General features: G+C 51.0%; 1 protein-coding gene across 2 annotated transcripts in view; it reads left to right on the forward strand.

The window, feature by feature from the left end:
• Positions 1–13875, forward strand: part of FBXO36 (F-box protein 36) — a 19257-nt gene extending 5382 nt beyond the window's left edge. Inside the window, exons 3-5 of one of the 2 annotated variants that reach the window (XM_068129974.2) lie at positions 1374–1436; positions 13247–13298; positions 13458–13875. In XM_068129974.2, coding sequence (XP_067986075.2) covers positions 1374–1436; positions 13247–13257 — 74 coding nt within the window. In that variant the 3' untranslated portion in view covers positions 13258–13298; positions 13458–13875. The remainder of the gene's footprint in view (positions 1–1373; positions 1437–13246; positions 13299–13457) is intronic. The other variant, XM_068129975.2, reaches the window with a different exon arrangement.

Genomic DNA, 13875 nt, shown 5'->3' on the forward strand with positions numbered 1-13875 from the left:
CGCTCGATACATTTGAGCTGTCTAGCTCGATACCTTTGAGCTGTCTCGCTCGATACATTTGAGCTGTCTAGCTGGATACCTTTGAGCTGTCTCGCTCGATACCTTTGAGCTGTCTAGCTGGATACTTTTGAGCTGTCTCGCTCGATACCTTTGAGCTGTCTCGCTCGATACATTTGAGCTGTCTCGCTCGATACATTTGAGCTGTCTAGCTGGATACCTTTGAGCTGTCTCGCTCGATACCTTTGAGCTGTCTAGCTGGATACTTTTGAGCTGTCTAGCTCGATACCTTTGAGCTGTCTCGCTCGATACATTTGAGCTGTCTAGCTGGATACCTTTGAGCTGTCTCGCTCGATACCTTTGAGCTGTCTCGCTCGATACATTTGAGCTGTCTAGCTGGATACCTTTGAGCTGTCTCGCTCGATACCTTTGAGCTGTCTAGCTGGATACTTTTGAGCTGTCTAGCTCGATACCTTTGAGCTGTCTCGCTCGATACATTTGAGCTGTCTCGCTCGATACATTTGAGCTGTCTAGCTGGATACCTTTGAGCTGTCTCGCTCGATACCTTTGAGCTGTCTAGCTGGATACCTTTGAGCTGTCTCGCTCGATACCTTTGAGCTGTCTAGCTGGATACTTTTGAGCTGTCTCGCTCGATACATTTGAGCTGTCTAGCTCGATACCTTTGAGCTGTCTCGCTCGATACCTTTGAGCTGTCTAGCTGGATACCTTTGAGCTGTCTAGCTGGATACCTTTGAGCTGTCTCACGACACAGGCTAAATGGACCGATTCTGATGTACCACACTCTATTAGAATGTTGGCGCTCCGGAAGCAGTTTATTGGTAAGGATTGAACTAGGTGGTTTGCCATTGCCTTCGCAGCAGTAGTTAGCGGAGGAATTTGTGATTCATTCAGGGTGCTGGCGATAGCTTTCCTCCTTCACGAAACACACCATGGGATATTTAACGTCCACCAAGTAATGCTGGCAGACAGGACGCCTGTTTAACGTCCATCCAAGGGACAGCACACACATTGATGAATCACCATACCTGTGAAACATGGACATGACAGTTTTTGGCTGTCAGTATTCAAACCCAGGCTAGACAGCTTAGAGGTGAGTGTACGTACCTATAGGACATCCTGCCATCACGTGTGCATTTATCAATGTGGATAATGAAAATGTTTTTGTCCAAATCAATTTAATATCCTTTTCAAATTTGTGTGACCAATGCTTTGGGAGGAGATCCATCAAATGACACACATTGGATCTAAAATAGATAAAACAGGTAAAAGGATTTTCATTGCCTGCCATAAATGACCTTGTCCCTAATTATTTAAAAGACAATTTGTATTAAAGCAATTTGTTCTGTTGCCCTCAGAACTTATACGTGGATCCTTCGGTGAGAGTGTGCTGAATGAGGCGCTCGCTTTGTGCAAACCAGGTCAAAACGACTCTCTTTCGTGTCTGCTTCAGCACATCACTCAGCATGTTATAGTATTTTTCAAACTTGCAGAAATTGCACACCTTTCTCAGGTTCCCCATCACTTTAAAGAGATCTGGTTGAACCATGACACCACATGACCGCACAAATTGTGGTGCTGTATTTACATTATTGGTGTGCGGTGGTGTGAGCATGCAAACGTCAGTTTATGATCGAGGAACAACTTTATTTCAATTGGATGTTATGCACTTGGTCCTCGGTTAATGTCGTGGTTACGTTCTTGAAAAGCACGACGTTAAGTGAAACAACACTAAATTGATCAATTTATCTCATCTACTACACAAGAGAGCCGTTTGGTTGTGTGTCGCCATTTTTCTCAGATATGGCTTTAGGGATCTTCGTCAAACTTGTCAGAGGTTCATCAGTGACTATTTGGGAGTGCTTTAGGCAAAAAAAGAAAGTTCTTTTTTTTGGATTTTTTTTAAAAATCGCTCTATAGTGCCTAAGCCTTTTTAAATGAATGACATTTATATACAAGTACACATTCGCATAAATAAATACAAAACAATTACCAGACATTTGAACACAAATAATAAAACAATTCCGGAAGCGGTCGAAGTTGGTGGTAAGGCTTCTTCTTCTGCTTCTTCATCCTGAACGTCATCATACTTAATTCAGAAACGTGTTGAATTGCACATTCAGCAGCATATATTCAACAAAAAGGTAAAATGATGATTTCACATTTGTCGTGAGATTTGGATGTAATTGCTTTTCCATTATTTTTACCCTCATTTCAAATACTAGGGCATGCCCGTACTATATATATATCTAAAATTATATCCCCCCCCCCTCTATTTACATGAAATGGTTTGGTCCATTCGCAAAGCCAAAGCGAACGGCTTGCGAGTACGGTGACAATCCCCCCCCCCTCTATTTACATGAAATGGTTTGGTTCATGAAATGGTTTGGTTCATTCGCAAAGCCAAAGCGAACGGCTTGCGAGTACGGTGACAATCCCCCCCCCCTCTATTTACATGAAATGGTTTGGTCCAATTCGCAAAGCCAAAGCGAACGGCTTGCGGAGTTTGGTAAATAAATCGCCATAGCTCGGTAACTACTTGTCCGATTAATATGAAACCTTGAAAAGGCACATCCTCAGGTCCCCAGCAATATACCTGGCAAGTTTCAAGTATATCGGACCCGTGGTTGTCGAGAAACAGCGGTCACAGACACACAGACACACACACATACACACACACACATACACACACACATACACACAGAGATTACTGGAATTATAGATAGATGTTAATGTTTCTTTTTTTGCTTGAGCAATGCCGGGTACTCCAGCTATAAACGCTTATGTACTTTACTCAGGGGACAAATACAAATACTACTTTGTCTGGGGGGTAACATAGGCTATGTGGCCGTGGCCTCATGCGGGGGTGTGGAGGACCAGGAGAGGGGCGTAGATTCTCTATGTAAATGTGTACCGTGTAGCGCCACCTGGTGATGGTGGCAGAGGGTATTACAATTTCCTTTTTTTACCTGGGCAACACTGAGGTCAAAGCACTCTTTGCACAGGTACATTTTTACTCTTTCTCTTCTCCCCCTCCCCCAAAATGGAGGAGCCTGTCAAAGACATCCCCCCTCCCCTCCCCCCCCCCCAAATATGTATGTGTCGTATATATTTCCCCTCCCCCTTCCACTCTCCCCACTCCCTTCCTCACCCCTCATTCTCCTGCCTTCTACCCTCCTCCTCTCCCCCTACCCGGCAACGCCGGGTGCTCCTGCTAGTAGGAAATAAAATAAATATGTATGTTAGGTTCCTACGCCCCCGTTAAATGCATCACGTTGAAGTAAATTCACACACTCTTCATTGTTTATATATTCTGCATTGTACATTGTAATACAGTACTGTAAATAAATGTAAAATAAACAACCAAAAACACCCTTTAGCAAAATAAAACAATCGACTAGTGGATGGTGGAAAGTGGGAGGGTGGCAAGTCACTGAGACCCGGAGGGTTCTCCCCGTTCTCCAGCTGACTGGAAGTCCTCCAAGGCTGCTACTCCCTCCTCTTCCTCCCCTGGTTGCTGTGATGTGGGGGCTTTTGCTGGCTGTTGATATGACCGTTTTCTTCCGATGACGCAATAGCGAGTTATAGATTAATAACCACAACGTTCTTTGAAGCCTTGGTAACAAATTATTATCGACGTTATAACAAAACAACATGACCTGGGACGACATTATGCAAGGACAGCCTGGTACTGTATTTTGAAGACTAATCGAAAACAAACCTGTGTGGTACTGTGCACACACGACTTGATTGCCAGAGAGGTAGGCCACAACGCGTTGGTACAAACAGAGTCTTTATTAAGAGCTCGCACTTCAGCACTGGGCGGGCTCGAGCTTAGAGCCCGCATATATGTCCCGAGGCCACGCCTTGTCCCCGGGCGTGGCCGATCGGTCGAAAGGCAGGACATGCGCTTTCGTTCCCCGCCTGGACGCTCGCGCCACCCACTGGTGCGCGGAATTATTGTCCCTTGTGCCCGCCACACGTGCCCCCCCCAGAATTCCCGCGCACCTGAAGGGTGAGTTTGCGGGGAAGCCGGATGACCCGGCCGAAACGCCCCCTGGTGATGTGTGCAGGGCTGGGGGGTAGCGGGATGGCGGGGCTGGGAGGTGCCGGGGGTCCGACCGCCGGGGGGCGGCCTCGACGCGGAGGCAGAGCTGCTTGCGGGGGGTGGTCCGGATCGAGGTGGGCCGGCTTCAGGCGGTCCACGGAGATGCGATCCGGGGCACCGCCGATGTCGATGGTGAAATATTTGTCCCCGGTCTCCAGCACGCGGAAGGGCCCATCGTACGGGGGCCGTAGCGGTGCCCGGTGGGCGTCGTGCCGGACGAAGATGTACTCCGCCGTGCGAAGCTCCGGGGCGACGTGGGAAGACGGGCAACCGTGGTGTGCCGTCGGCACCGGGGCGAACCTCCGGGCGGTCTCCTGAAGGGCGGAGCGCTGCTGCGCCGCGGACCAAGGAGCCGTGGAGTCGGGGATAAATTCGCCCGGTACCCGCAGTGGTTGCCCGAAGACCAGCTCCACCGAGGACGCACGCAGGTCGTCCTTGGGCGCCGTCCTGAGGCCCAGCAGGACCCAGGGGAGCCTGTCGGCCCAGCTGCCGTCGCGGAGGCTGGCCCGGAGAGCGGCCTTCATCGAGCGATGAAAGCGCTCGCACAGGCCATTGGCCTGGGGGTGGTAGGCCGTGGTGCGGTGTAGTTTCACGCCGAGCCCTTGCGCCACCGCGGCCCAGAGCTCCGAGGTGAACTGGGGGCCGCGGTCGGACGAGATGTCCGAGGGGGCACCGAGCCGGGCAACCCAAGTGGCGATGAAGGCTTGCGCCACATCAGCCGCAGATGTCGTCGCCAAAGGGACGGCCTCCGGCCACCGTGTGGTGCGGTCCACCATGGTGAGGACTGAGGTGGGTGAACCCCCGCGAGGGGGGCAGAGGTCCCACCAGGTCGACGTGCACGTGGTCGAACCGACGCTCGGGCACCGCAAACGGGGCCAACGGGGCCTGGGTGTGGCGGTGGACCTTTGCGCGCTGGCATGCGAGGCACGTCCTGGCCCAGTCGCGGACGTCCTTCCTGAGGCCATGCCAGACGAACTTCGCCGCGACGAGCTTCTGGGAGGCCTTCGTGCCCGGGTGGCACAGGCCGTGGATGGCGTCGAACACTGGGCGCTGCCAGCCAGCGGGCATGATGGGGCGAGGCCGGCCGAGGGAGACGTCGCACAGGAGGGCCGCGCCCGCGGCGTCGAATGGCACCTCGGTGACGCGGAGGCCCGTGACGGCGGTCCGCAAAGCCTGGACGCCGGGGTCGGCGGTCTGGTCCTCCGCCATCCGGGCATAGTCGATCCCGAGGTGGACCGCGTGCGCGACGGATTGGGAAAGGCAATCCGCCACCGGGTTGTCTTTACCCGCCACGTGACGGATGTCCGTCGTATACTCGGACACGGCAGAGAGGTGCTGCTGCTGCCGTGCCGACCATGGCTCGGCGACCTTGGCCATCGCGAACACAAGGGGCTTGTGGTCGACGAAAGCCGTGAACGGGCGGCCCTCCAGCAGATGGCAGAAGCGTCGGACCGCCAGGTGGAGCCCGAGCAGCTCGCGGTCGAAGGTGCTGTAGCGGCATTTGTGCGGGCGAAGCTGCCGGCCAAAAAACGCCAGCGGCTGCCAAGCACCACGCACCCACTGCTCGTCCACCGCGTAGTCCGACGCGTCGGTGGTGAGGGCGATCGGCGCATCGGGCGTCGGGTGCGCCAGCATGGTGGCGTTGGCCAGGGCCAGCTTTGCGCCCGCAAACGCCGCGGCCATCGGCTCCGACCAGGTGATGTCACCTTTGCCCGGCTTGCCCCGGAGGGCCTCGTGCAGGGGGCGGATGAGCTGGGCGACGTGGGGCACGAAGCGGTGGTAAAAATTTACCATGCTCAGGAACTCCTGGAGCCCCTTGATCGTGCGGGGTCGCGGGAAATCCCTGACCGCCTCCACCTTGGCCGGCAAAGGGACGGCCCCCATGCCTGGTGATGCGGTGCCCCAAGAAGTCGATGGTGGCGATGCCGAAACGGCACTTTGCGGGGTTGATGATTAGGCCATGCTGGCCCAGGCGTTCCAAAAGCGTGCGGAGGTGGAGCAGGTGCTCCTCCCGGGATGCGCTCGCGACTAGGATGTCGTCCAGGTAGACAAAGAGGAAAGGTAAGTCGCGCAAGGCGCTGTCCATAAGCCGTTGGAACGCCTGGGCCGCATTCTTCAACCCGAAAGGCATTCGCAGGAACTCGAAGAGGCCGAAAGGGGTGATGACGGCCATCTTCGGGACATCGCCTGGTTGTACGGGGACCTGGTGGTAGCCCCGGATGAGGTCCACCTTGGAAAACACGGTCGTGTTTGCCAACCGGGCGGAAAAGTCCTGGATATGCGGGACCGGGTAGCGGTCGGGGGTGGTGGCATCATTGAGCCAGCGGTAGTCCCCGCACGGCCGCCATCCCCTGCCGGGCTTCGGCACAATGTGCAGAGGAGAAGCCCAAGCGCTGTTGGAGCGCCGTACGATCCCCAGCCGCTCCAGCGTGGCGAACTCTGCTTTCGCCACGGCGAGCTTTGTGGGTTCGAGTCGGCGTGCCCGGGCGTAGACCGGTGGCCCGACCGTGGGTATATGGTGCTCCACCCCGTGCTTAACGGCCACCGCTGAGGTGGGCCGCGTGAGGGCCGGGAAACTGGCTAGGAGGCGGGTGAAGTCGTCCGCTGCCGGAAGCGTGCAAACTAAACTCGCCGGGACGGAACCTTCCAGCAAGCCGCTCGGTGAGCCGCTCAGTGAGCCGCTCAACGAGCCGCTCAGCGAATAAGCGAGCGAGCTGAAGGTTTCGGCCTGGACGAGACGTCTGCACTTCACATCGACCAACAGCTCATGCGCACATAGGAAGTCCGTGCCCAGCAGGGCCATTGGCACGCTGGTGGTCACGAACGACCATTGAAAGCGCTGCCCTCCGAACCGCAATGAGAGGCAACGCTTCCCGAATGTGCGGGTGGGTGTACCGTTGGCGGCAAGCAAAGCGGGGCCCCGGCCCGCTGCTTGCTTGTCGGACGTGGAGGCGGGAAGGACGCTTACCTGCGCTCGTGTCGCAAAGGAAACGGCGCCTGGACAAGGTGTCCGTGATGAACAGGAGGCTGCCGGAATGGCCGACGCTCAGGGCCGCTAATGAGCGCCGGCCCGGTCATTTCCCGACCCGTCAAAAGAGCACGGGGGGCAACACGTTTTAGCCTTGCGGCCGAACCTGGCGTGGTAGTAGCACCAGGTTTGCGGCGGTGACGGCCACGGCGGCCGTGGTGGTGGCGGCGGCGGTAGTGGGCGGGGCGCAGCAGCGGCCACGAGGGAAGCCGGGGGCGCTGTAGCCTCTGCCCCGGGATCCACTACGGCAGCACCGTAAACCGACCGCGTGTCGCAGGCCGCGAAAAACTTGTCGGCCTCTCCGGCCAGGGCGCGGGGTTCCGTGATTTTGGAACCGGCCAGCGCGGGGCGCACCTGTATCGGTAGCTGGCGGAGGAAAAGTGCGCGAAACAAGAAATCCGGGCTCTGGTCTCCAAGCAGCGACAGCATGTAATCCATCCGGACGGATGGTTGTGTGTTGCCGAGGGCGGGAAGGTCCAGGAGGCGGTCGGCCCATTCGATCTCCGTGAGCCTGAACGTGGCGAGGAGGAGATGTTTGAGCGCCTCGTACTTGTTGTCGCCCGGCGGGCGCCGAAGGATGGACACGACTCGGGTGGCAGTGCCGGGCCCGAGGGCGGCGACCACGTGGTAGTACCGGGTCTCATCTGCCGTGATGCATCGGAGCTGAAATTGAGCTTCGGCCTGCACAAACCAAACGTCGGCTTGTGCTTCCCAAAACTCCGGGAGTTTGACGGCGACGGCGTTGGTAGCCATGGCGCATTCGGGGGTCAGCAACTGCTGTACCAATCGGGGTCACCAATGTGGTGCTGTGCACACACGACTCGATTGCCAGAGAGGTAGGCCACAACGCGTTGGTACAAACAGAGTCTTTATTAAGAGCTCGCACTTCAGCACTGGGCGGGCTCGAGCTTAGAGCCCGCATATATGTCCCGAGGCCACGCCTTGTCCCCGGGCGTGGCCGATCGGTCGAAAGGCGGGACATGCGCTTTCATTCCCCGCCTGGACGCTCCCGCCACCCACTGGTGCGCGGAATTATTGTCCCTTGTGCACGCCACACCTGCTGTTTTAATACACTTTGGTTCTGAATTCGTCCCGATCGCATATTGCCCAGAGAGGAGCGAATTTTGTTTTTTTTACTCAGTCTGCCTGCCTTCCAGTGAAAAATCAAATCAAATCATTAAAAACAGGAAACTTACTGTTTTTAACGACGTCGTAAAGGACACAAACAACAGGCACAAAGAATGAATGTAACGTGTTAGAGTGGTGTAAAAGACTGCGTAAAATGGTGGTAAATCCCAGAATTAATTTATTTATACAACTTTTACAATCTTTATTTTATTTAAATTGAATTATTGACTGTACTTGAATACTGTAGAACACAAATAACCTTCTTTATACTTTCAAAATTCTTCTGTTTAACAGTACGTGAACATGTTCAATAAGGTGGTGTATAAGAATGTTTCAGTAGCGCTAAACGTCCCGATTTTTTTTAACGATCTTTAAAAACTTTATTTTATTTAAATTGAAGTTTATACTTGAACAATGCATGGGCTCACCTTCTCTTCGCAAAGGACTCCGTGGGATCTTTAATGTCCACAAACTAATGCCGGCAGACGAGACGCCTAGTTTAACGTCCATCCGAAGGATGGCACAGACATTGATGAATCACCCTGCCTGTGAAACATGGACATGACAGTCTACAGCTGTGTCAGTATTCAAACCCAGGGTAGACTGCTTATTAGGCATGTGCATGTACATATAGGCCAACCTGTCAGCCCTAGCAGCTTCTGCACTGAAATAAGCAAATTGACTCGGTTGTTGGTATGTTTAATGTGAACAGCCGTTTTTTTTTTTTTGTTTTTTTTTTTGTATACAAGATCGAGGCTCGTGAAAGAGCTAACATTAATCACACAAAAAGACAAACCGACACACAAAACACAAGGGGAGCGGTAGACAAGATGGGGAGAGAGGGGGAAGGACACAAAAGAGAGGGGGAAGGACACAAACACAACATTTGAGAGCAGGGACATCGGGAGGACTTGGGGGGAGGTGGGAGAGGATTAAACCATATGAACACTGCAAGGACTCTGGGGTGAATTACCGGGGGTAGAAAAGATCAAGGTTTTCGATGGGGGAAGATAAGAGATGGTGGTGAACAGCTGTTTTAAAGACCTGGAGGGAGGAGTGGGATTGAATGGGCCTTCTTCAGATACAAACGTCAACCACAGTCCAGAGCATTTTAATTTTTAACATTGGATTCTATAATAGTTTGACCAGTCATTGTACCTGCCCATTCATACATTTCCATTCTGCCAGTTTCTAGGTGCATGTTATTCAATTTGATTTTGAACTCAGGATACAAAAGGATTTGATAGACAGCACACAACCTTCACTGTTGTGCAACATCAAACATTCTCAGTTTGAGTGAATAAAGCCGTTATGCTCCACTGCCACATTTTATTCTTATTCCAAATTATTAGAACTGGAAAACCAATTTGGAAGAGTACATCAAATCACCCACGGTTCAGACGATAGTGTTCATATAGTGTTGGTGCATGGAAGGGGGGGGGGGGGAGGGATCCATAGCTAGACTGTGGTAAGTGTCGTATGGCCTGTGTTTTGAGTAGGTTAAATTGCCATGTAACAGAGACCTGTCAGACTAAGTCGTTTGTTACATGTGCCGCTGAGAAGGCAGCATATGTAATTTATGGACAGGTTAGACATTAATGTTGTGGGTGTAAACACCTCTTGTTTGTCAACAAGACTGGTGAGGATTTCCCATAACAGATGCACACGTGTCACATGTGAGCGAAAGGCCGATCACTTTCTCCTTAGCCAGTGTGTGTCAGCCATGGTGGCACAGTGTGCTGTGGAACCAGAAGTGCCAATGTGCAATTTATTGTCCCCCATCGCACAGCGGAGCGAAAGGGGGACTATGGCTTTCCCCTCCGTCCGTGTGTCCGTCCGTGTGTCCATCCGTGCATGCGTAGGCGAAGGACCGCATTCGAATTTGGTGTGTGGGTGCAACCCCCGTCAAAATCCAAGATGGCCGCCGCCATGTATGTCTGATGCCATGTATGTCTGAACCTTGTAACCTCCATATCTTGAAAAATAAGCGAAGTACCAACTTCTAATCTGGTGTGTGGGTGTATCTAGGCATAAGGAAGAACGCTATTGAAAATTTGGTCGCCACGTCAAAATCCAAGATGGCCACCACTATATATATGTCTGAAACTTGAGCGAAATATCTCGAAAAATAAGCGAAGTACCAACGTCTAATCTGGTGTGTGGGTGTATCTAGGCACAAGGAAGAACGCTGTTTAAAATCGGGTCGCCACGTCAAAAGCCAAGATGGCCATCGCCATGTATGTCTGAAACTTGTGAGATGGATATCTTGAAAAATAAGCGAAGTACCAACTTCTAATTTGGTGTGTGGGTGTATCTCGGCATAAGGATGAACGCTATTGAAAGTTGGGTCGCCACGTCAAAATCCAAGATGTCCGCCACCATATATATGTCTGAACATTGTGAGCGAAATATCTTGAAAAATAAGCGAAGTACCAACTTCTAATCTGGTGTGTGGGTGTATCTAGGCACAAGCAAGAACGCTGTTTAAAATTGGGTCGCCACGTCAAAATCCAAGATGGCCGCCGCCATGTAAGTCTGATGCCATGTATGTCTGAACCTTGTAACCTGCATATCTTGAAAAATAAGCGAAGTACCAACTTCTAATCTGGTGTGTGGGTGTATCTAGGCATAAGGAAGAACGCTATTGAAAATTGGGTCGCCACGTCAAAATCCAAGATGGCCACCGCCATGTATGTCTGAACCTTGTGAGATGAATATCTTGAAAAATAACCGAAGTACCAACTTCTAATTTGGTGTGTGGGTGTATCTCGGCATAAGGACGAACGCGATTGAAAATTGGGTCGCCACGTCAAAATCCAAGATGGCCGCCACCATATATATGTCTGAAACTTGTGAGCGAAATATCTCGAACAATAAGCGAAGTACCAACGTCTAATCTGGTGTGTGGGTGTATCTTTTGGGTCGTCACGTCAAAATCCAAGATGGCCACCGCGATGTATGTCCGAACCTTGTGAGATGAATATCTGGAAGAATAAGCGTAGTACCAACTTCTAATTTGGTGTGTGGGTGTATCTCGCCATAAGGAAGAATGCTATTGAAAATTGGGTCGCCACGTCAAAATCCAAGGTGGCCCCGCCATGTATGTCCGAACCTTGTGAGATGAATATCTTGAAAAATAAGCGAAGTACCAACTTCTAATTTGGTGTGTGGGTGTATCTCGCCAGAAGGAAGAACGCTATTGAAAATTGGGTCGCCACGTCAAAATCCAAGATGGCCGCCACCATATATATGTCTGAACCTTGTGAGTGAAATATCTCGAAAAATAAGCGAAGTACCAACTTCTAATCTGGTGTGTGGGTGTATCTAGGCACATGGAAGAACGCTGTTTAAAATTGGGTCGCCACGTCAAAATCCAAGATGGCCGCCACCATATATATGTCTGAACCTTGTGAGCGAAATATCTTGAAAAATAAGCGAAGTACCTTCTGGTGTGTGGGTGTATCTAAGCATAAGGAAGAACGCTATTGAAAATTGGGTCGCCAAGTCAAAATCCAAGATGGCCGCCTCCATGTATGTCTGACCCTTGTGAGCGAAATATCATATCATAGCATGTTTTCTGCGTGTTCCACTTGTTCAACTCACATCACTTCCCCGACGGGGGACCTAGGCGTAACGCTTGTTGTTATGGGGATCGCCCCGTGAGTGGGACACGGGACAGCCAGAGGAGATCTCTGCCAGGAGGGGGAACAAGAGAACTGGAGATGAGGAAGAAGAGGCTCTCCTGTGTTTTTGGAAAGAAAAGAGGAAGCCTTGTGTGAGAGGACGAGCAGAGCAAGCCGTTCATGGAGGGGTTTCAGAGGAGAGATTGCTCGTGGTTTTCTCGGGGTGAATTGACCCAAACTGGAATCACCTTGTGTTTTTGGAGGGCCTGGATGAAGAAGATCGAGGGCAGACCAGGAGACCTCAATCTAAAAAGGACAAAGGGTTCCATACCATGAGGCCTGGTTGAGGAGCTACTCAGTCCTGGCCTGCGTCGTGACTGATTTTCGTGCTGTTTGGCTTTCCAAATCGGGTGCTACTCGTCGCTGGTGCTGCTTGTGAGTTTTTCTTCGTCTTTGGATCAACTCTGTCACTGGCTCTCGCCTGGCACCTGGTTTCCAAAACAGGCTACATTGAGTCCTGTGTCCACCCTGCACATCGTAGAGAAAAGGGAAGTCCTCGTCTGCATGTTTAACTTTTCGTACAACTGCAAGTCTGACCTGTGACGCCGATAATAGGTTAGGATTTGCTTTATTTATAATTAATCGTTGTACATGTTTGCATATTCCCATCTACCTTTTTGTGTTTTGATTCGCCTGGTTCATACCGTTTGTTATTAGCGTCTTGTCCACCCTCATTTTGCTGACCTCGGAAGGATAACAGGCTGTCAACCCACCTGGCGTTATTTCAATAGCACAACAAGACCCTAAGATCTTAAGCCAGCCACCTTGACCATTAAGCCAACACCAGGCATACTGTAGATCATTTATGGTCCCAAGATAATTTATTCTCCTCTGCATTTTACGACTCCCAATTTAACAAAACATTTTCCTCCACAAGTCGTCTCTCGATGAAGACAAAACAGAAACTCAGGAGGTCGTGTCTTCGACCCGCCTGGGTCTCTCCCCCAAACTGCAAAAATGTCGTCTGGCAGGGTGTTGCATCTTACAAGGTACTATCATTCAAGGAGACATTAAGGCAGCCATCTTGTTTGCTACGAGTTGCAGGTGGACATCAGGAGATCCCATGGTGCCTTTTGAAAAGAGAAAGCAATAATGTGCTGGCACCGTGGCAAAATTGGCTATTTCTGCTATTGTGGAAGGGTACTTTGGACGCAGCCGGGACTGGAGTGGGAATTTGTCTGGGAGATTTGCAGCAATAGAAACGTTCAGGATTTATCATGCAAGGAATATGGGAAGAATTGATTATAAACTCTGGGACTGATCTGTTTGTTCTTTCTTCCTCAGCTGTTCCATGACGGAAATGAAAACGACGCTCCAGCTGGCGGTGATTAGAAAAGTACGATTTTTCCCAATTCACTCTGCATTTTGTTCTTTAAACTCCTGCTCCCAAACGAAGGGAGATGTTTGGCAAAATTATAAAAACACCAAATATTGAAACAACATCATTCTATTACAGAGATCAAAATGTAATGAAAACTTGCCTTTTGCTTTTCAGATCCATCAAGAAAAAGATACAGTAAAACTTTAAAAGTTGTTGGAATGCAAACTTGTTTAACTTTTACCTCCTTGTAGTTGAAACACTTTCCTTTTGGGAGATAAGGGCTACTGCTCAAAGACAGCATTGAATGCACAGCCCAAGTTTCCCCAATAAAATGGTGTGTAAACCACTACCCTACCATGGGGGAAGGTTGGTGTTGTTTGGGAATTGCAGGATTTCAACCCAGCTGCAGTGAAGGAGCAACAACATATGTCCAAGTCAAGATGTGTGCGACTCAAGGTGGTAAACTATTCATCACGAAGCAACGTTTGTGGTTTTTCAGATGACAGCTTGCACGGGTGTGAGTTGTTAGACCAGGAAGGGCAGGTATATAAATACTATATTACAAACTGCAGCTACACATCATCTAGACTCT

This window comes from Myxine glutinosa, chromosome 11 (assembly GCF_964187855.1).
Source record: "Myxine glutinosa chromosome 11, kmMyxGlut1.1, whole genome shotgun sequence".
Taxonomy (NCBI): domain Eukaryota; kingdom Metazoa; phylum Chordata; class Myxini; order Myxiniformes; family Myxinidae; genus Myxine; species Myxine glutinosa.